Source organism: Microcaecilia unicolor, chromosome 2, assembly GCF_901765095.1.
Source record: "Microcaecilia unicolor chromosome 2, aMicUni1.1, whole genome shotgun sequence".
Classification (NCBI taxonomy): Eukaryota; Metazoa; Chordata; class Amphibia; order Gymnophiona; family Siphonopidae; genus Microcaecilia; species Microcaecilia unicolor.
The window spans coordinates 152,293,895-152,321,403 of NC_044032.1; the positions used below are offsets into that span (position 1 = coordinate 152,293,895).

At 42.0% G+C, this 27,509-nt stretch overlaps 1 protein-coding gene across 1 annotated transcript in view; it reads left to right on the forward strand.

Annotated features, from left to right (window-relative positions):
- Nucleotides 1-27,509, forward strand: part of LNPEP (leucyl and cystinyl aminopeptidase) — a 169,616-nt gene that overhangs the window by 61,723 nt on the left and 80,384 nt on the right. Inside the window, 4 exon segments of the mRNA XM_030193410.1 lie at nt 3,083-3,214; nt 12,067-12,187; nt 13,447-13,601; nt 17,250-17,363. Coding sequence (XP_030049270.1) covers nt 3,083-3,214; nt 12,067-12,187; nt 13,447-13,601; nt 17,250-17,363 — 522 coding nt within the window.

Genomic DNA, 27,509 nt, shown 5'->3' on the forward strand with positions numbered 1-27,509 from the left:
CTGCATGACTCCGTGAAGGTTGTGGCTAAGGCAGTTCCACCAGTTCAGGCTGTGTTGAACCTTGAGAAGTAAAGACAGGCAGTGGTCAAAGTCCTGAGAGACTGGTGCCCACCAAGACAAGATAGCCACTTAGAGAAAGCGCATATGGGCCAGAGCCCAGGGTACAGAAAGACAAAGCAGGGTTGACACTCTCCACAGCAATCGAACACAACAGAAATAGGGTGGAGAGGGCCCAATGTCAAGAGATCAGTCACCACACACAGGGGTAAGATGCTCCAAAAAACTTTAATCAGGACCCAACACGGTCCGTGTTTCGGCTATATCAGTCTTCCTCAGGGGTCTACAAAATTATAAACATATAAACACATATATCAACATATATAAAAAAAATCCATTTGCATTATACTAAACAAACATATATTAATATAATTCTTAAAAAACAATTTAAAAATATATAAAAAATATCAATTTAAAAACATCACAGATATAATAGAAACTAAACAGTACATAACGTATGTGTGTCTATATTCATTAAAGTTAATGAGAATTCTAGAAAACCTTTTTATATGAAGATCAGTTTGAGAGAAACATAATATTAAAAAGTAATAAATGGGACATAAAGAAATTATATAGAAAAATAGATAAATAGATCTATTACAAATACTCCACCTCATTTATATATACACTTAAAATTATAACCAATAAGATTTATTACACCGGGTATTATTCAAGGATTTGTAAACCATAAATAAAAGGAAAAAAGAATAAAAAAAGAGAATAAAAGAAACCTACCAATCAATTGGGATTCAGCAATACATCAACTGAAGGAGCATTTAATAATCAATTAGTAACGATCACAAAAACCTAAAATGTAAATAAACAATATAGATATGTATGTATATATATATATATATATATATATATGGGTTATATATCACAAATTTAAAAACACTTTTAATAATAATAATTATATATAAGTAAAAAAACATATCATAAAACCTTATAAACTATATGTGTATATAAAAACATTGTGTATATAAAAATATTTTAATATCAACTAGTATATAAATGTTTATTTCATTAAAAAAAATTTTCATAAAATTATTTTTTATATATATAAAAATATATTTTAATATCAACTAGTGTATAAATGTTTATTTCATAGAAGATTTCTTAACAAATGTAGGATGTAAAAATTGATAAAAACATAAAGGAAAGTCCGGCAGATGAAGGATCCAAGATATCATGTTGCTTCCAATTATATTAGAGTACCACTTCCAGGTTTTCCCCACGGAATCCAAAAGCTGGAGATCAGAATTGCCATGGCTCTGGGACTGACCACACAGATCATACTTCAGGCCTTGCAACTAGCCCATTTCCTAGTATTCTGAGCTCTGAGATGGCAGAAGGTGACTGTATGATTCACTACCCAGCCCAAAATGATCCAGGTGCAGAATGTCCTGAGGGGTGACTGCTGTGGATTCTACCACTGAGTTGGCCCAGATGGGTTAATCATCCAGGCAGGAATGGACTTGAATGCCCTAGCAGTGCAAGTGAGCGGCAGCCAGCAGCATGGCAGCAACTTGGTGATTGCTCCATTCCTTTGTGAAACATTACAGACTGATGTGCTAGCCAGAGGCTAGTTCTTTGGCAGAGCCTTGTCTTCCCCTGCCCAGTGAGTTTCTCTATGGGTACATCACATTAGTCAAGCCAGGATGCTAAGGAAGAAGAAATTGTCTCCTTTTGTCTGGCTCTACTATCTTAAGACTACACTCCCCCCCCCTTCCCCTCCCTGGAAAGCTTTAGTTTATAGGACTCGTGGGGATCTGTCTTGCTCTCTAGTGGTGCATTTTTATACAAACAAAAATATTTCTAGTTAAGAAATTTCATTATCGCTACAGTGGTATGATGGGATGTGGGTGTGGTATAAGGGACCTTCTGCTACTTTGGCAAAGATGTACTGGGGTTTTCCAGAGAGCAGCAGCCCTTGTACTGATGATATCGGTGGGAAAAGTCAGTTTCTCTACCTCCGTCTGCTGGTTGGAAGGGGATATAACCCACTCGTCAGGATAGTGCAGCCAGACTAAATAAAGGAAATTAACAAGTAAAACTAAATTTGACTATTTTGAGCTGGCTCCACAACTAGATAAACTTAATTCATATTCTAAATGCTATTATCAGTATAGGCCAGTGGTTCCCAAACCTGGTTCTGGAGGCACCCCAGCCAGTCAGGTTTTCAGGATATCCACAATGAATATTGAGAGAGATTTGCATGTACTGCCTCTACTGCATGCAAATCTCTCTTCATGAATATTCATTGTGGATATCTTGAAAACCTGACTGGCTGGGGTGCCTCCAGGACCAGGTTTGGGAGCCACTGGTGTATAGGCAGTGGCATTGAATATACAGGTAGTGCCGGCAATATTTTTTAGTTGAGCCACATGAATAGAGTGTTGCAATCTAGTTTGATGAGCCTTTATTCATAATTACGTGGGGAATTTTCCCTTACTTTATATCTCCCCCTTCCCCAAACATATCTAGCTCTGGGCTGGAGGTTGTGCATCAGTGCACCTTCCAGAATGCTGTAGTCATGGGCTCTGAATCTGCCAAGAAGGCGGTGTTCTTGAGCATTAACCATGGCCCCTCTGTAGGAGTGTTGAACGTTGCCTTTGCAGCATTCCCAGCCAGCCCAGGGAGTTCAACCCCTGCCATCTTTGATACTGGACTGACCCTTGTTTTATTATAATGTGCTCTTTTTGGATTGTACTTTGCCTGGAGTGCTAGCCCAGTGATGCTGATGGGCAGAAATTGTTAGAAACAGATAAACCACAGTCCAAGATACTGACATATTTGTCACAGCCATACATCAGCTGTTGGCTTATACCCTCAAAGCTGTAGGATATGCATTAAGACGCAAACAAAATATTACTGATCTGTTTTGTGATTCCCTTGACATCCTGTGCTACTAATTTACTATTCTTCCCCCTCCTTTCTGACTGGCACTTGATGAATCTTATCTAATTGATGTGATTGGTGTTCACAAGAATTATTTCTCTGTATTTTCCTTGCTTTTTCTTTGCAGAATGAGACAATTCCATTGGGAAATGACCTCTTCGAAGATGTATTTCTTCCAAGTGTTACTATGAGTACCTACCTGGTAGCCTTCATTGTAGGTGATCTTAAAAACATCAGAAAGGAGACCAATGGGACCTTGGTAGGTTGATGGTCATTTGACACAATCAGCATAAAAAATGTATATTGTTTTATAGCAGAGTTTGAGAAGATAGCTACTTGCCTCTACATCATTAAGATTATTGAAGGTAACTTTTGTTGGCAGTATAATTATAAAAGTTAGTTCTCAGTATGACTGGTATGTAAGTAGCACTGAAGTGAAATATTTGAAAATACTGTAACCTTTTTATGAGTTACTAAGAGATTGTTTTCTTCTCACTTTGCTCTTTATTGAGATGGTTTTCTGACTGTGAAAGATATTACACTTAAGCGTTTTCATGATCACTTATGTATCAATCTAGTAGGATATAGAACTCGTTACCAGTTTATATTCAGACATTCAATTATCATTTTGTAAAGTTTTAAAGACTCATCTTTTTAACAAATACTTTGGCTCTATTTTATATGAGTTTTAATTTAGTTTATATATTATGTTATTGTTCGCATTATAATTGGAGATAAGGGATTATTAATCCATATGCTATGTAACCCGCTTTGATTCTATAAGATGATATAAGCAGGATATAAATGCTGGAACGGAATGCATTGTATGGGAATGGTGGTCAAAGTAATACAACATATTTGACAAGATGTCTTATGTTAACCCAGGCTTTGACAAATTTTCTTTGTGTTTAGGAGCCAGTGGCTGAGACCTTTCTCATCCCCCTCCCTCCACTGCCATTGTCTCCATTAAATTAGAGGATTTGGGGAGTGGGGGACAAGGGAAAATCTCTTCTGAGGTCTGCTGCAGCATATTTTAGGGCTTGATTTACTAAGACTGTTTTACCCATTCCCTGTTCAAAGGAAAAAAAAAAACCCTAGCAAATCGGGCTTTTAGTGCACCCATGAACACCACTGTCAAAAGTACAGAGCCAGCAGCCCCCCTCCCTCTCCACCCTTTCTTGCTATCTCTTCTCTTACCCCCAAACCTGTTATCACTCAGGCTTGCTTTCTTTATCTCCCTTCCGCACCCTGTTGTCACTGAGGCCCAGATGCATCAACCAAACGTAAAAAAATCAAAATCGTAAAAGCCATTACCGAATTTAAAAAAACGAACAATGCTCCAAAAAAACAAGTCGCACAAGTTCGGTGCGGTATTGTAAAGAACCATTCATCAATCCCCGTCGGTAATCGGCTCCTAAAGCATGCGCAGAGCAGCCAAGCGTTATGCTGGCTGCTCTGCGCATGCCAGAAACGTAAAAAAAAAAAAGAAAACAACACAAACACGTGGCTCCCCGCTTTCCCCTGCATGTCTCCACAAACATTAAAAAAGGATCGGGAGGGGGCAAAGGCGTTCATCAGCAGCGTCCTGTATGGACGGCCTTGCCTTGCCACCCCCCCCCCCCTTACCGAGGTCCCCGCTGCTCCGTTTGTGAAATAAAAGCTGTTAAAATTCAAACTTTTGCAGTTGCTGGGCCCCCCTCCCTTCCTGTCTCTCTCTTCTTATGTCAGCATTGCTCCGCCTCCCACCATCCTCCACCTTCGTGCCCCGCCCCCCCCCCCCAGTTCGTCGCCGCCGCTCCCCCGGACCCCCCTCCGCCATAATGGCCGATGCAGCGCCTCTCACCTGTGTGTGAAGGCGCTGCACGGGATGGATCAGCTGTTCCTCGATCGTTTGTCTCCTCCGACGTCTCTCTCCTTCTTCCTGTGCCCGCCCTCCTCTGATGTCAGTTTCTTTTAATCTTTTCCTTCCTTTCTATCCTCCTCCATTATTCCACCAGTCTCCCTCCTTGCTTAAATTGGCACCTTCCAGCCCAGCTAGTGTTCAGTACCCAACAAGCCAATCAGTCTCCTCCCCTTCCCCCTCTTCTAGCTCTCATAGCCACAACCCTTAACCCATAGCTGTTAGCCTGCTGTCCGTGGCTGACCCTGGGAAGAGGAGCTTCCTGCTCTGTGCACCATGGGTGTCTGTTCAAGTTTGAACTGCGTGGTGCGGGACTTGAGACCAGTATGAGAGTTACTGTACTGTGCAGCTCAGCATAGGAGCCAGCTCTGGGGGTGCTTCTGCACCCCCAGTATTGAACAAACTCATTAACATTGTCCAGGGAGAGGTCATTTTCATTGGGTTTAGCATCCCTAGTGATTTTGAAAAGTTGGCTCCTATGCACAGAAGTGTGCTTTGCAGGAAGGAGGAAGTTCCTGTTCTGCTGGTTAGAGAGGCTGCAGCCAAAAAAAATAAAAGGCAGGCCCAAAAATCTCAAGTGCCAGAGACAAATTTCTAGTCGCAGTGGTGATCCGGTACCTGGGATTTGTCAGGCTCTGTGCTGACCATTAACAGCCTTCCATGCTATCCTGTCAGAGAGATGAGTTTAATATCACTTGCATGTGGTGTAATGGAAATTTTTTAAAATTCTACAGGTGAGACTTACACTAGCCCTGATGCAAGTCTCACCTGTAGAGTTTTGCTGTTTTGCTGCTGCCTTATCAGGCAATTATTGTGCTTTTCTCCTCCATAGCAACAGCAGTGGTGATGGCAGCAGTACAAGCCATTTAGCTTTGGGTCTGTGAGTCAGCATGCACCGCACTCCTTGTTTTTCCTTTCATAAATTGGTAAGGCACTGTTTGAGCAAGTCTTTGGGATAGTGTGGGTTGTAAAGAGGCTATTTGCTCTGCAGATCTACTTTCTGGGTTAGGCTTTGGGTAAGGGTTAGGTAAAGAAAATTAACTGTTATTTGTAATTTACTCTTGGGGATTTCAGGTTATAATTTTTAATAAATAACACTACAGGAAAGTCATGCATGAGGAGGGGGCAAGGCCTTCACAGGATCTACAAGCACAAGCTAACTTTTGCCGAACCCTCTTCAGGTTTATTGTCCCTTGTTCCCACCACCTGTAGTTCATCACTCATCTGCTAACCCCTTACACACACACTCACACACTTCCAGAAAATTCACAGTTCTGGTCATTCCGATCCTAGTTCACATTTTTCAATGCTTTGTCATATTAATCAAGAATAAATAAATAAATTTATAATATTGAATCAGAAATAGAGGACACTTCAGACCACAAACTCTATCCCCAATATTAACCTATAGCCCCATTTTTATTGATGACAAATAGTAATAACAAAGCGACCAACAGCAGTCTCGTCATATTTTTAGGAATATAACCCTCCCATTCCCAACCCCAACAACAGTGCTCAGTAAATAGAATACAGAGACCCTGGACTCTTATGACCCTCTGATAACATACTATACCATCAAAAACAAACAAATAAAAACCTCATAAAGGTGAAGTCCACATTGAGATCCCAGCACATGCTCAGAGTGTTCTACATCGGGATGTAGAACGGGTAAAAGTGAATTCATTTTTCACTCTTTCACAAAGTACAAAGACTAGAGATCACTCAATGACGTTGCATTGAAATACTTTTAAAACAAATAGGAGGAAATATTTTTTTCATTGAAAGAATAGTTAAGATCTGTAACTTTCTTTTGGAGGATGTGGTAACAGCGGTTAGCATATATGGGTTTAAAAAGGTTTGGAAAAGTTCCTGGAGGAAAAGTCCATAGTCTGTTATTGAGGTGAACATAGGGAAGCCACTGTTTGCCCAGGATTGAGCCAGTCTGGGTTTTACTTCCATTGCTTTCAATGGAAGCAAAACCCAGACTGGATCAATGTGTCCTCCTTTTTCTGGAGCCATATGGTAACCCTACCCAGGATTGGTAGCATGGAATATTGCTATTAATTGGGTTTCTGCTAGGTACTTGTGACCTGGATTGGCCACTGTTGGAAACAGGATACTGGGCTAGATGGACCATTGATCTGACCCAGTATGGCGATTCTTAGAAGGGTAGCTTGGGTTTAGAATATAAGACTTTTACCGCGTTCAGAAATAGACCCTGGAGATAGATGATTATTTCATTGGGTGACAGAACTGGCTAATTTTTGTTACAACAGGATGTTTTTGATATGTCTTTATTTCCTCCTTGTCTTCTGGACTTCTTGCAGGATATATTATTACTTTTCTTTCTTTTTTTTTTTTTGTAAATTTTTTATTATAGAATAAAGAAACTACTACTATCACTCCTTATTCATAATGATGCTAGTGTGGTGTTGTGATTAAAATGTAATTGTAAAAATAGCCTCAGGATCCCAGGGAACCTATACATACATCACAGGCTCTACCACCATCTGAAAAAAACCACAGTAATCAAAAAAACTCCCCTATAAACCTAAATTGGGGAGAAAAAATATTGTGGTAAAAAAAACGGAATGTGGAAAACATATCAATTATCAAAATTCTGATCAAACCACCCACACTAAACATCAATGAATAATGATGGAACTTATGAAAAACACAACAATCCACTATTTAAATGTACGCCATTTTGAGAAGTGTTGTTCGCGATGGATTGCAATGAGAAGCAATTTTTTGGTTCATTGTATTTCTCCTGATGAAGTAGCGAAACAGTTGGGTCCCTTGCTGTCGAGAATTTAAAAGAGACATTGCGAGTTTGGAAGCATTAAACTCACAAAACATTTTTTTGAGGATGTACAACGATTGAATTGGGTGATTGAATGTAATCCACCATTGAAGTATGGACTCTGCTCATTCATGCACTGGGGACTACACGAGAGGGAAGGTGTTACAAGGAGCCACTCAGATAAGTCTGAAGACAACAGTTGTTGCTTACAATGTGATTATTGAGGCTCTACACCGGTTATCAGTATGCTAAGAATTAAGAATAGTGTAGTTATTGAACTTCCGAGTGTTTAGGGTCAGTTAGTGTGTTTTTTTTTATTATTGTGGTTTTTTTTTGGATGGTGGTAGGGCCCGTGATGTTAGCCAATACAGTGGAATCCTATGTATAGGTTCCCTGGGCACCTGAGGCTATTTTTTCAATTACATTTTAATCACAACACCACACTAGCATCATTATGAATAAGGAGTGATAGTAGTAGTTTCTTTATACATTTTTTACTCCTGGCAGTTGTTTATATATTATTATAGAATAAACCACAATACAACCATATTATTCTCGTTATACAAATTAGCATAGAAAGATAACACTTGGTTTCCCCAACTACCCCCTCCCCCTTCCCCCCCTGCCCTGGTGGTGATTAACTCATCATTAAACTGTTCATATAGTTGCCATATTTTAGTGAAATTCACCATGGAGCCTCTATATATTATTACTTTTCGTGTGAATCTCTCTCCTCATTTTTCTTCATATTTTCTAATGGTCAGGAAGGTTTCCTGTTTATCTCTTTTTGATTTAATTTCTTTAATTATCTTGAATTATTCTTTTCTGTCAAAGGTTTATGGTTAAATACTGTATGTGATTATTGCTATAAATAACATAATTTGTTTTGTTTGTTAATCTTTTATTTTCATACATTCTGCTGGTAACATAACTAGCCCAAAAGCTTGAAAATTGTGCCTGTACAATCATTTTTTCTCTGAACAGCTGTAGCCTGTATATTTTCCTAGTTTCATTAAACACATTAATACAGTAGTGGTGGGTTTTTTGTTGTTGTTTTTAGGTGAAGAACTATGCTTATTATCAGTAGCCATTATTTTCAGGTCTTGTCAGCTTTTTATGGTTGAGAAAATTTGATGAATAGCTCTGGAGAAGGCCAACACTAATTTTACTTTGGGAAATCAATGTTAATAGTATTAATTCTGGTATGTAAACACGCTCATGTTCTATAGTAACATTTTTCATTTCCTGTGAGAATCGATGTTTCAACAGGGGCAGATATTTACCAGTTTAATTTCCTGCTGTTCAGATTTCCTGTGCTAAACACTTATCTTTCGGAGTAACTGTGTGGGATGTTTTTTTATGGCTGGTATTATCTCTAGTACAGTTCATATTTATTATGTAAGCAATTTACTGTCATTAAAAATGTACTGTAAACACATAGTAATCAATTATTGGCAAAGTCAAAGGAGAGGGGAAATAGACAAAAGGCAGGCAGTTTGTTAAAGCTATATGTCACTGAGGCGTTTCTCTCCCCCCCCCCCCCCCCCCCCCCAAGCTGAGCTGCTTGGAGACAAGGTGCTAAGACCTTCAGGAATGGAAACAGAATGTAGGCTATTTGTGATCTATTTCTAGTTTGCTGATTACATGGGTGCCCTCCTGGTGGAAGGTGAGAATGAAAGGCTGGATGGAAATAAGGTTTTTTAATTTGTCTTAAAAAAATCTTTAGGAAGATTCCAGCCATAGGTAAGTAGGGAGCTCATTCTACAGTTGTTGCTGTTGGACATGAATAAAAATAGTTCCTCTGATTCTTCTCTCCTTTCTCTACCCCACCTCTATACCAATTTTGGTTTGTTGATTCCTTCATGTATTGTCCAATCATTTGTGGCATTGCCAGAATAAAGTTTGCTGTTTGCCTGCAGGGGCTTAGCTACCGTTGAGCAAGCCCGGCAAATTGCCTAGGGCCACCCAGTGGTAGGTACTTCCTACAGCTGAACCTTTCCCCTCCCCTGTAGGTCCAGCATTGCTCCCTTCTTCCCCCCCCCCCCCAGGTGAGTCTGGCATCTCTCCAGCCCCCCCCCCCCCAGTCCTACAAATGTGAGCTGCTGTCAGAATCTGCACGGAAAACAAACTGCCTCCAGCCAGCTCCACCAAGGCCTTTCCTGTTCTGCATCCTGCCTCTCTGTTGTAACTTCTGTAGGTGGGATGCAGCAGAGAAAAGGCTGGAAGCAGATGGTTTTCAGGGCTGCCTTTGCTGGCTACTCACCTTGTATTTGGAGGACCGGTGGTGGTTGTGGGGGAATTGGAGAGATACCTAGACCTAGGGGGAAGGAAGAGAGGGAGAAACATGGGGAAGAGAGGGTGAGCAGGGGGGAGAGAGAGAGAACTGGAGCCAAAGGAAGGGGGAGAGATATGCAGGAGGAAAGGGGTGGTCAGGGGGATGGGGTGCAGGAGGGAAGGGAAGAAAGGGGAGAAATAGGATATAAGGAGGGAAAGGGACACAGATTATGAAGGAGCAATGCTCGACATAGGAAGGACAGAAGCAGAGAGGGGGAAAGCTGAATATGGAGAGATGGACAGGAATACTGAAAGGGCAGATGTAAAAATGACAGGACCCTGGAAAGAGTTTAAAAAAACAAATAGAGAAAAGCAGAAAAAACAGTTGGACCAAAGCAATGCGCAGACAACAAATGTAGAAAAAATGTTCCCATGTAAGTGTTTAATTTCTTGGCAAAGGAAACCGTATGTTTCTTTTTTGTTTTTTTAAATCCCTCTCAGAGAGGTTTCTTTTTTTTCTTAAATTTTGTATAATTTATAAAGTTGAAAAATAATCACATTACAAAGAATGCAGGTACTTTGTCAAAAGCTTTCTGAAAATCTAGATACACTAGGTCAACCGGCTCACCTTTGTCAACATGTTTATTCACATGCAGGAAGGGAAAGTCGAATTTAAAGTGGTGGGGATAGTACCCCATTGCAGTAGATACCGCCGTACCAAAGGGTGTGCAGGCAGCACAGAGCTCAAGCATATTTGAGAGCTGCATGGGGCATCAGCACAGGATTAGGACAGAATCAACAAAGGTTGTGGGGAAAGAGAAAAGTGTGGTGTGGAGGGGGAGTAGCATTGTCAGGCTGAGAAGTACATGTGTTGTCACAGAAACATTCCTACAAGCACAGATTTATTATTTTCACATTTTAACTCTAAAGTGGCTTAAGTAAATAAAATCAAAGCCTCCAAAACACTAATAGTCAACATTTAAAAGATACAGTAGTAACACATCACATAAATATAAGTGTTTATCTGTATAGCTGTTATTCGGTGTCCCTATTCATTTATGAATATGTAGTATAAATGTAGTCAGGTAGTGGAGGAGTAGCCTAGTGGTTAGGGTGGTGGACTTTGGTCCTGGGGAACTGAGGAACTGAGTTCGATTCCCACTTCAGGCACAGGCAGCTCCTTGTGACTCTGGGCAAGTCACTTAACCCTCCATTGCCCCATGTAAGCCGCATTGAGCCTGCCAGGAGTGGGAAAGCGCGGGGTACAAATGTAACAAAAAAAAATGGGTAAGATGTTCATGTAAATGGACAAATCTATCAAGATGCCAACGGAATATCACCTCTGTGCAGATAAATTTAAAACCGTCCCTTCCTTTAAGTGAATGGATAAAATTTGGACGAGGCACTTCCCTCCTAAATTCATTTGGCAATGTGACATTCAAAAACCATAAAGTAAAAAATTTTAAAAAGCTATTATGCAGTCAATACTCAATGCTGACCACTTAAGTTCTTTCAAATATTTATCTGTAAAATGTGTATATTATAAATATTGGGAAAATAAGCACCGATTATGTAAAAAGAAACAAAAGAACAGAATTAGGATTTATATAGCCAAAAAAGAAAGAATTGTCTAAAGGCAGATATCTTTTTCCCTTGGGGGAGGGGTCATATTTACTACCTCAGTTCGCAAAGGTAGAAAATGTGAATTTTGCATTGAAAACAGCTACTATTTTCTCATTTGTTCTTTTTAATTAGAGCAGTGGTTCCTAAATCTGGTCTTGAAAGCACCCCAGTCAATCAGGTTTTCAGGATATCCACAATGAATATTCACGAGAGAGACTGCATACAGTGAAGGCAGTGCATACAAATCTCTCATGGATATTCATTGTGGATATCCTGAATACCTGACTGGCTGGGGTGCCTCCAGGACCTGGTTTGGGAGCCACTGAATTATTGTTCGATACATAATGAAGCACTCTGAGTTAAACACAATCTTCCTAATAAGCCTTTGTAGGAATTCTCATCATCTTATAGCTGTTTTGTTTTAGGATTTTTGAGTTGGGGATGGGCTGGTGGACACACTTTATGTTTAAATTTTTTTAATGTGTAATACTTTTTCCTCCTTTTTTGTTAGGTATCAGTCTATGCCGTGCCACAGAAGTTAGATCAAGTTCATTATGCTCTGGAAACAGCAGTGACTCTCTTCGAGTTTTACAGGGATTATTTTGAAATTGGTTATCCTCTTCAAAAATTAGGTAGGGCATTTTATTTTTGTTTTGCCTCTTGAAAACAATGTTTATTCTTGGGCCTTCCCTTCTGGCTTTCACATGGCAAGGCCATCTTGCTCGGCCTTCATTGTAGTTGTGTTTACTTCCATCTCACAACTCCTTGAATGATTACGTAGGTGTGATTTTTAGTATGGCAGCATCTTCCTGGTCCTTTGGATACTAAGCTCAGTTGGAACCTACCTTAACTAAGGTAATACCCTGGACTTTTATTTATCTCTTCTTATTTTATATGTTAATATTTCTTTTTCTTTTTGTTTTTTTTTTAATTGACCCCTATATCCTAGCAATTGCAACAGCCCTTTTGGATGGGAGACACAGTTGACTTCTCTCTCTAAAAGTCCAGCATGTGTGTGCTCTCTCGGTCTGTCCGATGTGCATATGTAGTCTTTTCAGTCCCTGTGGGTATTAACAGGTAGGCTCAGGAATCCAGATCTGCCGTTCTGTAATATGCTAGTTACCACCAGGCTGCAGGTCAGATAACTTTCTAATGTCATGCAACTAGTTCTTGGGTAGAGAATATATTGGGATTTCCATTGCACAGCAATGTGAAGCATGCCAGTCATGAGTGGAACAATGTACATACACAGTTGTACCTCAGAGCTGGTTGCATGACCATGTCACCAAGCTTAAGATTTCAACTGCAATCACTCAATAAGAATCCTCAACATCTATTATGTTCCTAAGGAAATGTTAAAAAAAAAAAAAAAAAGTTCAGTAACAAACTTAGATTTTGGTTAGATGTATCTTAGTCATCAATTGTCCCAGAACATTCCGTTTAATGACTGCTAACAGAAAAACATAGTAAATGACGACAGTTAAAGATCTGAATGGTCTTTATTTGCCATCACTTATCACTGTATGTTGGGATCCTAAGTTTTTTTTCTCATAAACTCAACTTTTTACATTGTTTTAAATTTAAAATAGCTAACTTTTAAAAGTCCTATATTTTTATAATAAAAGTTTTGTATATGTGCTGTTAATGTGACGAGCGGCGCATTCATAAGCAGACAAAAAGAAACAGTTAATTCCTCAATGCTGGTGGTGTTGCTCATATGTTTTATCTGCCTGTCCAAATAATAATTAAATGTGCTGGTGTACAACAGTATGAGGCAATACCTTTTTTTAAGTATGTCTGTAGATAAATTCAAGGGAAAGTTTTTGTGTGTAGTTTTTCAGTCCTAGTTCAGCTTTATTAAATGTGTGTGTCTCTCTCTCTTTCTCACTAGATTTAGTAGCTATACCAGATTTCCAGGCTGGAGCTATGGAAAACTGGGGTTTGATCATCTTTCGAGAGACGGCGTTACTATATGATGATAAAACATCTTCCATACTTGACAAGTTATATGTTACGTCAGTGATCGCTCATGAGCTAGCCCATCAGGTACTGCTACTGATAGTTAAATAGGTAAAGCAGACAGAGGCATGGCTTCATGGATACTTTCCAATAGGAAGGAGGTGTGTGAGTGGTAGTTGGTTGGGAGTTGTAGTGAATATGTGGTGGGGTACAAGGGTGTATTAGGAATTGTGTACATTGAGGTAAGGGGGTTATGAAGTATATTTCTCAGGGTTTTGGCACTGTAGGGAGGGGGTGTGATTGCCAGAGGGTGTGGGTGGAACATTGTAAATCCACGGAAGGGTTTTGGAAGTGTGATGGAGTGTTTATGTTTGGGTAGGTGGGTGAGGAGTTTATGGTTTTGGGTGGATGGCTTTGTATTTATGAGGCGGGGTTTGGTTGGGGCAGGTGGCTCTGTGTGGGTCTTTGGAGGGGTGTGAATTGAATAGGGAGGTGGCTAAAAAGGTTGTTATTCTACACAGCTGTGTGTTCTCTGTTTTTCTTAGGAGTTATATAGGGGTTAGCTGGTGTGTGTGGAGGTGTAAAAATGTGTGAAACGGTATATGTGTATGATTTTATGGGGGTGGTAGCTTTGAAGGCATCTTTTGTGTTATCCTTTACAAGCTGCTTCAGTTGTTCAGTCTGTCTGTTCAGTTTGCTCTGTGGCAAAATGATGGGGTTGGGGGCACTTTTTATTTTAGTCAACATTTGACAGACTCTTTTCCCATACAAAACAACAGGGGATTTTTCAAGGCTTAGTTCCCAAAAATACTGACTCCATGTTCCTGGTTTTCAGACTAATATGAGATATTCTTCTCTTATGCCAACTTTGGTGAATTTCTGCCTTTTGAGGAGAGTTATTTGGGCTGCACCAATCATACAAAGTAGACTCACTGGGAAGTTGAGGTCAAAATAAGCTAATTATAATAAACATATTGGGCTAAGAGCAGGAGTTCTTAAAAAAGCAATTGGTGAAATGTGCTAAACCGGTTTCTAAGTCCTTTTTGAGATTAAATTATCAGTTGTGCTGTTTTGAGATAAGTATATTTTTAGTAAAATAACTTTGAAGTACAGTGGAACCCTGATGTAACGTGCCCCGCAATAACACAAATCCATATATAATGTGATCATGTCTTGGTGCCCCTTTTTATACATACAGCTGTTGGTTCAATTGTGTTCATGTTCTATTGACCCCACGCAACCCTGCATTTAACACGATGATATTTTATGGATCCCAATCATAGTGTTATTGAGGTTCCTGTATTTGATAAGTTCTAATATGTGGAGGTTTTTGGTTTTTTTTTAAAGACCAATGATAAAGAATAATTCCATGGAATTTTTTCCTGATAAAATTCTGAGGTCCTTTTCTTCCTGGTAAAATGAATAAATGAATAAAAAAAATAAGAGTAGACTTTGCTTTTATAGTATTTTATTTAGGTCTTAAGAGTTAGTACAGTTTAAACAGTGGCTTTATTTTGTATGATTGTTGTACATTATATATTCTTACAATGTTTCTTGAATTTTTGTTCACTGAGTTATTTGTTCCTACGAGCAAATGGTCCTTGATTCTCTTTTTATTTATTTCCAGTATTCCATTTACTGGAAAGTATAACATCTGAAGAAAACATTGAGTTCTGGGTTCAGGAGTGCTTTCCAATAGATTTATGTAAGGGACCTTTTATATAAAGGACCTTTGGTATTTCTAGCCTTTCGTTTCTTATTCTTCAAGAACCTGCTATGTTCTTAGGGGTCCTTTTACTAAGGTGCGCTAACAGATTTAGCATGCACTAACAATTAGCATGTGCTAAATAAGATGCCCATTATATTCCTGTGGGCATCTTATCATTTAGCACACGTTAATTGTTAGTGTACCTTAGTAAAATGAGCCCTTAGTGTCTTGACAAAGGAAAGAAAAATCTGTTGGACAAGTGGAGACAGTTGTTTCAGAATGAAACATTTTAAGACAATATTTAAAATTAATCTTAAATATTTGCCCCAAATTCCTAAGATGGGATAAGGGTTGCATCCACCCTTCCTGCTGTATAAGGAGTACCAGCCTTAGGAAACTTGAAAAACAGGACACTGTACTAATAGTGATTGAGGCTGCTTGCTCATGAGCACCACAGTCCTCTCTCTGTAAGGATGCTTCCTTTTTTTTTTTCCTAGACTTTCTAAATAGAGAGAAAACAATTTAATTTTGCACTGTGGAGCCCAGGCTTCCTTCCTTAAGTTATTTAATATTATTTTTGTTGTAATTGTAAGAAGTACTTCCACAAAAACATCACTACCTTTCTAACCCAAGAAACTCAGTATTATGTAAACTCCCCCCTCCCCCATCCTCAAAGCACAGTCACCCTGCGGTGCCCCTCCTCCCCTTTCAATCTTGCCAGTTTTGTGGCTGGTACAAGTTCTTATGCCTAATGTATATTCCTGGATATGCTAGTATTCTGTAAAGGGAAGCCAGCACCTGCTTTCCTTAACTGAATAGGCTTCTGCCAAGTGCATAGTTATACAATTACCCATAATCTGCCTGTTTCTTGTGGGTAGCTCCCATGGCTTCCAGTAGAGCCACGATCAGACATGGGATGGCAGAGATTCCAGAGGCTTGTACCAAAGTCAGCGCAGAGGTGGGCTTACACATGCTGGCCGCGTGGCCGGTCATGCCTGCCAGTAGATGCTGCTCTGCATGTAGGAGCTAGCAGCTAAGCACAGCTGCTGGCTCAGCCTGCACCTCCTGCAATGGACCATTTCCAACGTCAGAACAGCCATGTTGGAACCTGGCTTTTATTCTCCTGCAGTTTCTGTCCATCAGGAGAGTTCTCAGCCCTCATCAGGGCTTTGAGGGTCTCTCTTCCACCCACCCTGGATCCAACTGGAGAGGGGGGGGGGGGGTTCCTTAGTGTTTTTTTTGGTTCCAGAGCTAAGCCCTGCATACGGAGACTGGCCCCCCTCAGTCAGTGTTTGGGCCCCGCTACAGGAACCAAACGTTGCAGGGGGGATTGTGTGGTGTTTGAAACTCAAGTGGTTTGAAGTGGAATGAAATTATCAGGTACGACGTAATTTCACCTTTTTGACATATAAAATCCATTGCATATTTCTGAGATAAGCAGCAAGAATTATTTTGGAATCCTTCCAGTGACTTGTGACCTGGATTGGCCACTGGTGGAAACAGGATACTGGGCTTGATTGACCTCTGGTCTATCTTAGTTTAGCAATGCTTATATACTTTTAAAAGCAGATTTTGACCCTTGTGGCTTTGGCTTTAACGTGTATCTATCTGTCTTTTGCATAATGCAACATATAAATATTTGTAACTGATCCACTTACTGACCTTAATATGTTATTGTCTGTTAAGTACCTTCAATCTTTTTGTAAAAGCCCTCCAAGCAAAGCTTTTCCTAGGTCTGTGTTTTTTTCCAGCTCTGATCCAAGGTGTAGATATATCTGTTTACCGTTGTGTTCTCACCTGAGTATGTATAACTATAGAATTATGGTTGCTGCATTCATTTCCATAATTACATAGTCTAGTTTGTTGAATGCTGTGTTCACTATGACTTGATTTTGCATCAGCGTTCAGCTGGTCTAATGATATATCTCTGGGCTGAAACCTAGACTTGGCACAGGATCAACCCAGTGAAGTCTAGTTTGTCTTTCTTCTTTTGTGTCAACAAACAAACTTATTTTTCTCTTTTCTAGTGGTTTGGTAATCTGGTAACCATGGAATGGTGGAATGATCTCTGGCTTAATGAGGGTTTTGCTACATATATGGAATATTTCTCTCTGAAGACAAAGTTCCCAGAATTGCAGGCTGTAAGTAGTCCCTTTGATAGAGGGTCCCCCAAGTCAAGTTCAGGTCCTTTACTTTTTAGAACAGCAGTTCCATTTTATTGATCAGAATCTAAAGTACACCAAGAAGATTAGAGGACATGCTCATTTTTAGAAAGATGCAACTGTGCTCATAATAATTCACATTTATAATTTTATTCTGCTTTCTTTTCCAAGTAATTTTCTTTCCTTTATACAATGAGGACTATCATGTCGTGTATGTAATATCTTGTGCTGCCAGCAAGTGATAGAAACATCTAGGTGGAATATAGAATGAGAAGATACAGGACCCCACAGTGCTTGTAAGCATGGCTAGCTCTTCTGATTTTAGTGACTTGGGAGAGCCCACAGAGGCAGTCAGCAAGCTGCTGAGTTAGAACCTTCCTTGTGTCACCACCTGTCTCCAGAATCCAGCAGAAAAAGTGGATCAAACAGACCATGCAAAATGGAAAAATCTCTAAAGCAGGAGTTCTCAACCCCAGTCGTTGGGACACACCTAGGCAGTCAGGTTTTCAGGATATCCACATTAAATATGCATGAGATAAATTTGCATACTATCTCTGTTGTATGTAGATCCTGAAAACCTGATTGGCTAGGTTTGTCCCAAGGACTGGGTTCAGAACCCCTGTTCTAAAGAGCTGAACTAGAAAACAAAAACAAGTGGCAAGAACACAAATACGGGTGAAAATACACAGTTAACATTAGGTTTTGATCTAAATGTGGTTACTGACATGCAGGTTCGTAAGGAGAGGTTTACTTAGTGAGTTCAGCATGGGATCATGAGCTAAATTCTAGTTTACAGCAAGGATAGAAAAAAAATGCAGATTCTGTAGCACAGAAATGGAGATGGTTTCCCATCTCGTGGCTGGTTGCAACATGCTGAAGTTGGAAGGAGTGTGTACAGAAAGGCACAATAATGTAGCACTACTGACTCGCTGAACTGTGTAAATACTATAATGTGGTATCGGAGATCATCACCCTAACAACTGCAGAGAAAACATCCATTTTCTGCAATTTTGTCAGGGTGGTGATATCTAATAACACTGTTATAGTATTTACTTAGTAGTGATAGGGAACATATATATACCAGCAGATGATTAGTCATGATGCTATAAATCCACAGTGCTAAATGAGAAACCAAATGGCTAATATGTTGTCTGAAGTTACTGTTGGGAGGAAGGTTCTCTAGTGGTAGAGGATGCAGTTGGAGACCAGGGAATTCCATAGCGTCCCACAGATCAATCCAGAGACTTGTGGGTTGTGTCCCTCTACCAGCAGTTGGAAATAGAATCTGCGAGGTTTGCTATATGTGCACATGTGCAGCTAAGTAAACCTCAGTATTCTCTCTATCTAGCAGGTGGAGAGACAACTCTGTGCAGCTCTGATTTGATCTGGCTACTGGTGTCCTTTGGACCTAGTTTAGCACAGACAGGGGTTGAGTGGCTGTTTGCAGCTTGTGGTGTACACCTGGTGGTGCCAGATCCCTCCTGGTCTCTCCCTACCTTTCCTCCGCCACCTGGGGCTGTTGGCCTCATCGGGTGTTTCCTTTCTCTCCTGAAAAAAAAAAAAAGTAAGCGTCTCTTTAAGAGACTTTGTTTTTGTTTAATCATACGGAGGAACTAGACGGTCTGCCGAGTCATTTTTGGGGGCAGGCGTTTGTGGAGCATGTCGGTGCCTTCTGAGGCGCCTAAGCGCTGCTCCCGGTGTGGGGGTCGGAGAGCAGTGTCAGGGGAGTGTGAGTCCTGCCGTCGTCAGCCCGCAGTGGGTGTTCAGCACGACGGGGGTTCCCCTCAGGCGTCCGGTGAGTCGGAAGCGCAGGGGATAGTTTCGGCGGTTTCCTTGGGGCAGGTAGTGCAGCGCGCGTCGGGCACCATTTTTTCCTCTCAGACGTGACCCGCTCCGCATGTGGTGGTAGATAGGCAAGAGACACACAGCTCGCTTCTGTGGCACAGGCTCTGATGGAGGGAAGCGATGTAGAGGGAGCAGGGGAGTCCCTTTCAGTTCCTTTTCCCCTGGATTTTGTTTTATTAATGCACAGTGCTTTTCTTCTGAAGAAGTCAGGAGCTTCTCTTCAGGCAGCCCTGTCTCTTCCTCAGCAAACTTCGGTTGCGACAGCCTCTCAGTCTTTCCTGCCAAAACATCCCCGGGTGGAGATTTTGGATCCCGAGGAGCTATCTAACACAGATGGCCCGGTTTTGTCTCCGGGCTATCCCTCAGAATCATTGGATTTGGCAGATGAGGTCACCCTGCCCTCTGAGGAGGGGGATGATCCGACGGCTGCCCTCCTTTTTCGCAGGGAAAAGCTTCCCCCTCTGATTGTTCGAGTTTTTGAGGTTTTGGCCATTTCACCCCCTGAATCGTCAGGGGGAACAGGTCCGGTGCCCTCCATTAAGTCTGGCACCAAATACCCACCTCGTTCCTTTCATATGCATGAGGCCATGAAGATCCTTATTTCGGCACAGTGGGATACGCCGGACAGTGGGCTTAAGGTTGCTAGAGATATTTCGCGTCTTTACGCGCTGCCTGCTGCTGACTTAGACTTGCTGAAGGTCCCTACGGTGGATTCCTTAATCTCAGCGGTCCCTAAGAAAACCACTCTCCCTGTGGAGGGTGGCACATCGCTCAAGGACCCTCAGGATTGAAAGTTGGAGACTTGAAGCTGTCCTATGAAGTAGCGGCCCTTTCCCTGCAGGCCTCTGTTTGTGGCTCCTATGCGGCGCGGGCATGCTTATCGTGGGGACAAAAGGCCTCCTTTCCCGGAAGAACTCGTGGCTGTTTTGCCAGCCTTAGAGTCCAGTTTAGTCTTCCTTGCGGTTCTTCTTTATGATCTTTTGAGGGCTTCGGAGAAGGAGGTTTCCCTAGCGGTCACCGCGCGCTGCTGGCTGTGGTTGCGACATTGGGCTGCAGACATGGCCTCTAAGTCACGATTAGCAAGATTTCCTTTTAGGGGAAAGCTTTTGTTTGGGACAGACCTAGAACAGATTGTGAAGGACCTAGGTGACTCTAAGGGCCAGCACCTCCAAGAGGACAGGTCCAAGTTTCTGTGACCGGGGGGACCGAGACCTAAGTTTAGGGATACATGGCGTTGCCGTCCAGGTCGCGGGGCCTCTTTTCAGAGAGCAAGGTCTTCTCAGAGACCTCAGCCCTTTCGAGGTGACAGGCGGGCCTTTCTGGTAACAAAAACCAGCCGCAGCCAGGTCCGCCCAATGATGGGGCCCTGGTCCATATCCAGCCGGTTATTGGGGGCAGACTGTCCCTATTCCTGGTGGACTGGACCAGGGTAACATCCGATGAATGGGTCTTGGAGGTTATTGGAGACGGCTACAAGTTAGAATTGGCTCGTCCGATAGTAGACTCTTTTCTGGAATCTCCTTGCAAATCTCCCGCCAAGGTACGGGCGGTTCGTCACACCCTCCTCAACTTATGACTGGGTGCCGTCCAGCTTGTATCCCCAGCAGAAAGAGGGTGCGGTCGATACTCCATTTATTTGGACACTCCATTTATTTGGAGTGGAGGAGTGGCCTAGTGGTTAGAGCACCGGTCTTGCAATCCAGAGGTGGCCAGTTCAAATCCCACTGCTGCTCCTTGTGATCTTGGACAAGTCACTTAACCCTCCATTGCCTCAGGTACAGACTTAGATTGTGAGCCCTCCTGGGACAGAGAAATACCCAGTGTACCTGAATGTAACTCACCTTGAGCTACTACTGAAAAAGGTGTGAGCAAAATATAAATAAATAAGTATATTTTGTGGTGTCAAAAAAGGGCGGTTCTTGGTGACCCGTCCTAGATCTCAAGGTTGTCAACAAGTCCTTAACCCTCTGCTCAGTGATCGCAGTGGTGCAGCCAGGGAAGGTTTTGACGTCTCTCAGTCTCAAAGAGGTGTTTTCTTCGCTTTGCAGTGCTCGGTCATCATTTTCAATTCAAAGCGATGGCCTTCAGCCTAGCCACAGCGCCTCGGACCTTTTCCAAGGTTCTTGTCGTAGTGGCGGCCTATCTCAGGAAGGAAGGGATTCAGGTCCATCCTTATCTAGACTGGCTGGTGCGGGCGTCTTCTTTCAGAGAGAGTTAGCGGGCCACCAACAGAGTGGTCGGGTTGCTTCAGTCACTTGGTTGGTTGATCAACTTCCCAATGTGCAGCCTTACGCCCTTCCAGACGCTGGAATACTTGGGAGTGTGCTTTGATACCCGAACAGGGTTAGTTTCTGTTGCTTTAGCTCAAGCATAGCGGTTACAGGGTCAGCTGCGAACTCTGTTCCAGACTCCGAACCCGCGGGCTTGGGACTATGTACAAGTTCTGGGTTCCATGGCCTCCACCTTGGATGTCATAAAGTGGGCTGGATGTCATAAAGTGGGCCAGAGGTCACATGCGCCCCCTGCAGTGGCACCTTCTGAGCCGTTGGTCTCCGCTCTAGGAGGATTACGAGGTTCAGGTGCCATGGTTGGCCCGTCTGCACACTATCATGCACTGGTGGTTCATTCAAAAGAACCTGGTATCGGGCATTCCTCTGGCAACCCAGGAATGGAAGATTGTGACCACGGATGCGTTGCTGTCCGGCTGGGGGGCTCATTGCCTCCAACAGATGGCCCAGGGCATTTGGACCTCGACGGAGGTGTCTTGGTCCATCAACCGCTTGGAGTTGCAGGCGATTCGTCTGGCCCTTCGGGAGTTTGTCTGTTCTCCGTAGTTGCCCGGTTCGGGTTCTCTTGGACAATGCGACGGTGGTCGCATACGTGAACCATCAGGCGGGCACCAGGAGTGCACCACTGGTGCGCGAGGCGGCTCTGATCTGCCGTTGGGCGGAGACGTATCTCTCTCTCTTGATGGCGGCTCATATAGCGGGGGTCACAAAATGTGCAAGCGGACTTTCTCAGTTGCCACCAGTTGGAGCCAGGGGAGTGGACACTTTCCCCTCTGGCTTTCGATCAGATAGCGGCCCATTGGGGGATGCTGGTGATTGGATTTAATGGCCAACACATTTCAATGTGAAGGTTTCCCGTTTCTTCAACAGGGGAAGAGAGCTGGGCTCAGAAGGCATCGATGCTCTTCTACAACCTTGGCCCAGGGGCCTGCTCTATGCCTTTCCCCCGTGGCCTATGGTGGGCAGGTTACTGACTCGCATTGCCAGTCATCCCAGTCGAGTGATTCTGGTGGCAGCGGATTGGCTCAGACTTCCCTGGTACGAAGATATGGTCAGGCTTCTGTTTGATCATCCTCTCCGGCTCCAGGCGCAGGACGGTCTCTTGCTGCAGGGACCAGTCATGATGGAGGATCCCTCCCCCTTTGGTCTTACGGCCTGGCACTTGAAAGGGCGAAGTTGAGAAGGAAAGGCTATCTGGACTTGGTTATCGCTACGATGCTGCAGACTCTGAAAAGATCCACCTTGATAGCTTATGTTAGGGTATGGCGAACTTTCAATTCGTGGTGTGCGAGTTCAGGATTGTCAGTGGCTTCGGCTTCCGTATCGGTTATACTTGCGTTTCTTCAGGAGGATGTACAGGAATCTCTCTCGTTGAGTTCTCTTAAGGTGCAGGTGGCAGCTCTGGCATGCTTTAGAGGCTGGCTTCAGGGGGCGTCCATTGCCTCCCACCTGGATGTGGTTCGTTTTTTGAGGGGCGCAAATCGTTTGCGTCCTCCGCACTTGCCAGTTCTGCCATCTTGGAACCTTAATCTAGTTCTCAAAGCGTTTCAGCGTCCTCCTTTGAACCCTTATTGGGGATTACGGTTAAGGATCTCACCTTGAAGGCGATTTTCCTAGTAGCCATTACTTCGGCTCGGAGAATTTCAGAGTTGCAGGCTCTTTCTTGCAGAGACCCCTTCCTGCGTTTTACGTAGGCGGGGGTTTCGATTAGGTCAGTTCCTTTGTTTTTGCCCTAAGTGGTTTCTCGTTTCCACTTGGGGCAGTCCCTGCATTTGCTGGCTTTTCGCCGGGAATATTACCCTGAGCAATTCCGGGCTCTTCGCTGCCTTGACGTGAGACTGGATCTTCTTAGGTATTTGGAGGTGACCAGTGAATTTCGTCTTTCAGACCATCTCTTTGTCTTTTTTGGAGGCAGTAAAAAGGGACGTATGGCTTCCAAGGCCACCATAGCCCGTTGGGTGTGGGAGGACATCACTTCGGCCTACGTGGCTTTGGGCAAGCAAGCCCCTGCACAAATTCATGCTCACTCTACGCGAGCTCAGGCTTCCTCCTATGCGGAGTCCCGTTTGGTTTCTCTGGAAGATATCTACAGAGCTGCTACATGGACTTTGGTCCATACGTTCACTCATCATTATCGGGTAGATGTGGTAGCTTGGCAAGATGCGATGTTTGGCTCGTCGGTGATTTCTGGCGGGTTGGGGTGTCCCGCCCTACTTGAGGACTGCTTGGGTACATCCCACAAGTCTCTGGATTGATCTTTGGGACGCTATGGAAGGAAAAATTAATTCTTACCCGATAATTTTCTTTCCATTAGTCCCAACAGATCAATCCAGAGGCCCCCCCCTGGATTTACTGTCTGCGGTTTTAATTCGGTTGGTTAGTTTTTCGGATTTTGTTCTGATTGTTCCTTCGTTTGATTAAATAATAAAAAGAAATAAAGTTAGAAGTGGTGGAAGTATGTTGGGCATTTGGTCTGGCAATGTCAGGAGAGTTTTCTATTGTTTCCATTCCACTGCTTTGGTAGCGTTCATACTGAGGTTTACTTGGCTGCACAGGTCCACATAGAGCAAACCTCGGAGGTTCTCTCTATCTCCACCTACTGGTAGAGGGACACAACCCACAAGTCTCTGGATTGATCTGTTGGGACTAATGGAAAGAAAAGCTGTCCAGTGCATCAAAGAACATGAAAAAACACAATGTCACAGGGAAGCCACAGCTCTAATACAAACTTTTATGTCATGTCAACCAGCCATTGCCACAGAGCTTTTCACAGCTGAAGGTTGAACAAAAATGTAACCAAAACATTTTTATCAACTCGTGCAACTTCGCTCTAAGGATTATCCTGAGTTAACCACTGGCTTTCTATGAAAAAATACATGTCCAGTTACATAATCAAACGAGTTAATTTACCTCCTTGCAATGAACGTTTTAAAGAGACTGCTAACAATGATTCATGAGGTGAAAATTTACTCTCTTCTTGCACAAGAAACAAGGGATATTACTAACAAAGAACAGTTGGCAAATTTATTTTGCTAGGAAGATGAAAATTACATAACATATGAGGATTTCATTGGCCTTATTGACATACCTAAAACAGACTCCTCTACCTTCTACAATTATGCTAAATGATGTTTTGATACATTTCAACATGCCAGTGACACTGTGCAGGTGGCAGGCGTAGGATGGTGCAGTTAATATGTCTGGTAATGTACGTGGTGGTGCTAAGTTTAAGCATAAAAATCCTGCAGCCATTCACATCCATTGCTTGGCACCCTGCATAAATCTGTGCTTGCAAAATGCAGGAAAAAAAATGTAAAGCAGTTAAAGATGCATTAGACTTGGTATTAGAAGTGACCCATCTCATCAAGCAGTCTCCAAAGAGAAATCATTTGTTTTAATCTTTGAAGACATAATTTTTTCACATTTGTGGAATGGATTACCTAAATCTGTAAAAACTATTCCTGATCATCTGACTTTCAGAAAATCTCTCAAGACAAATTTATTTGGAAAAGCTTTTGCCAAAGTCCCTCCTTGTATCCATAACTATTGAGCTGTAGTTATTATAATGACATATTGAACCCTATTACTCTTCTCCTCTGTAATTACTCACTAATCTCTTCAACGTCAATGTACTTGATTGTTTATTGCCTGTTTGTTGTATGCCTTTCAGTCTGATGTAAGCCACATTGAGCCTGCCCATGGGTGGGAAAATGTGGGATATAAATGCTATAAATAAATATAGCAGAAAGAAAAAAAAAGAAATGTCAAGTTTCTTAATGTATTTAATTCTATTTATGACACCCTACAAGCCTCTCAACGGAAAATTCTTTTTGGCTTTGTGCAGATATTGAGAAGAATGCCAGCAATGAATCTGAGAGAGTATCACGCAAAGCTAGGCTTAGAAAATGAGATGCATTCCTGACATAGTACAGAACCACCACTCCAGAAATGAATATTGCTTTTGGTTTTTTAATTTTATATCCAGAATACTTTGCAGCCAGCGTTTAAAAAGAAAAAAAAACTCTTGTGTTTCAATAATGATGTTTTGTTTCTTCAATAAAAAATTATTAATACAAAAAAAAAATACAGCATTAAACCAGAGGAGGTAACAGGCATCTTTATATAGGTGTACTTGGTTATGGTTCTCCCTTAGAGAGAAATGCTGTGATTAAGGTGAATCAACCGAGGCTAAGTTACTCACTTTGGTCCACCAGGGCGGTGTTTTCCTAACCATTGTGCTTTCAGACCTGATTAGGTATAGTAGGAAAGAAGCCACACTGTCTGGTGCTAAGATTAAAAACAGAACATTGCCTCTGCTCTCAGTACCTTGCAGCTGAAAGACGTTAGCAGTAGCTCTTAAATGTGCAGGAGCTCCTTTTTTGAACATTTGAAGTCACATGTCTTCCTTCCTAGATGCAGTTTAAAAGTTAACAGGCAGTGTGTAGGGTGCAAGTAGCCAGGCCTTGCTTTCTGCAGTGCATGCATTGCACAGAGCACTTCTTGTCTGAGCCCTTTAAGCCTCTGGCTAGGTTTTCAGGGTTTTCCTGTTCTTACAAAAAAAAAAGTCCATAAAGAAAAAAATCAAAATACTAATAATTTATCGGAAGGAAAAGTCTCAAAGAGCTCCAAGTCTATATGATCTATAGAGCCATACTGATCATAGATCCACTCTTCATCATTGGCAAAAACATAAGTATCTAAGTATTGCCATACTAGGACAGACCAAAGGTCCATCAAGCCCAGCATCCTGTTTCCAACAGTGGCCAATCCAGGTCACAAATACCTGGCAAGATCCCAAAAAAGTTCAAAACATTTTATGCTGCTTATCCCAGAAATAAGCAGTGGATTTTCCTCAAGTCAATTTAATAATGGTCTATGGACTTTTTCTTTAGGATGCCGTCCAGACCTTTTTTAAACCCCGCTAAGCTAACCGCCTTCATCACACTCTGTCAGTGAATTCCAGAGTTTAATTACATGTTGAGTGAAGAAGCATTTTCTCCGATTCGTTTTAAATTTACTACTTTGAAGCTTCATCGCATGCCCCCTAATCCTAGTATTTTTGGAAAGAGTAAACAAATGATTCACGTCTACCTGTTCCACTCCAGTCATTATTTTATACCTCTATCATATGTCCCCTCGGCCGTCTTTTCTCCAAGCTAAAGAGCCCTAGACGCTTCAGCCTTTCCTCATAGGGAAGTTGTCTCATCCCCTTTATCATTTTCTTCACCCTTCTCTGTACCTTTTCTAATTCATCTCTTTTTTTTTTGAGATGTGGTGACCAGAATTGCACACAATATTCAAGGTGCGGTCGCACCATGGAGCGATACAAAGGCATTATAACGTCCTCACTTTTGTTTTTCATTCGCTTCCTAATAATACCTGCCACAGCACACTGAGCTGAGGGTTTCAACATATCATCAACAACGACGATGACGAGATCCCCTTCCATAATAGTGCACAAACCAAATCGAAAGAAGACTTTCTTAAAGCGACCAACTTAAATGTGCAAACTTTTCAAAAGTCTTTTAAAAAATGTCCAATTTAACTATGCAATTTAAGCCTATGTATGAGCAGCTGGACGTTTTAGCACTGTGAGAACCCCCTGTGATTTGGACCCTGATGCAGCAGTTGGAAACGCTGTTTTGTGAAATGCTGGCCACCGTTGTTCCTGGGGAAGTGAGAAGCTGGCGCAATGATATAAATTGCACATTTAAGTTGAATATTTTTGAAAAGACTTTTGAAAAGTTTGCACATTTAGGTTAGTTTTTCTTTCGATTTCTTTTGTGCACTATTATGGAAGGTTTTTGCCAATGATGAAGAGTGGATCTATTCTCAGTATAGCGCTATATAGGTCGTATTGACTTGGAGCTCTTTGAGACTTTTCCTTCCGATATATTTTTAGTGTTTTGATTTTTTTTTTTTTTTTGTATACATTTTATTTTCTATGTTTCCACATCCCTGTTGACTTTTGTAGTGTTTTCCTGTTCTTAAC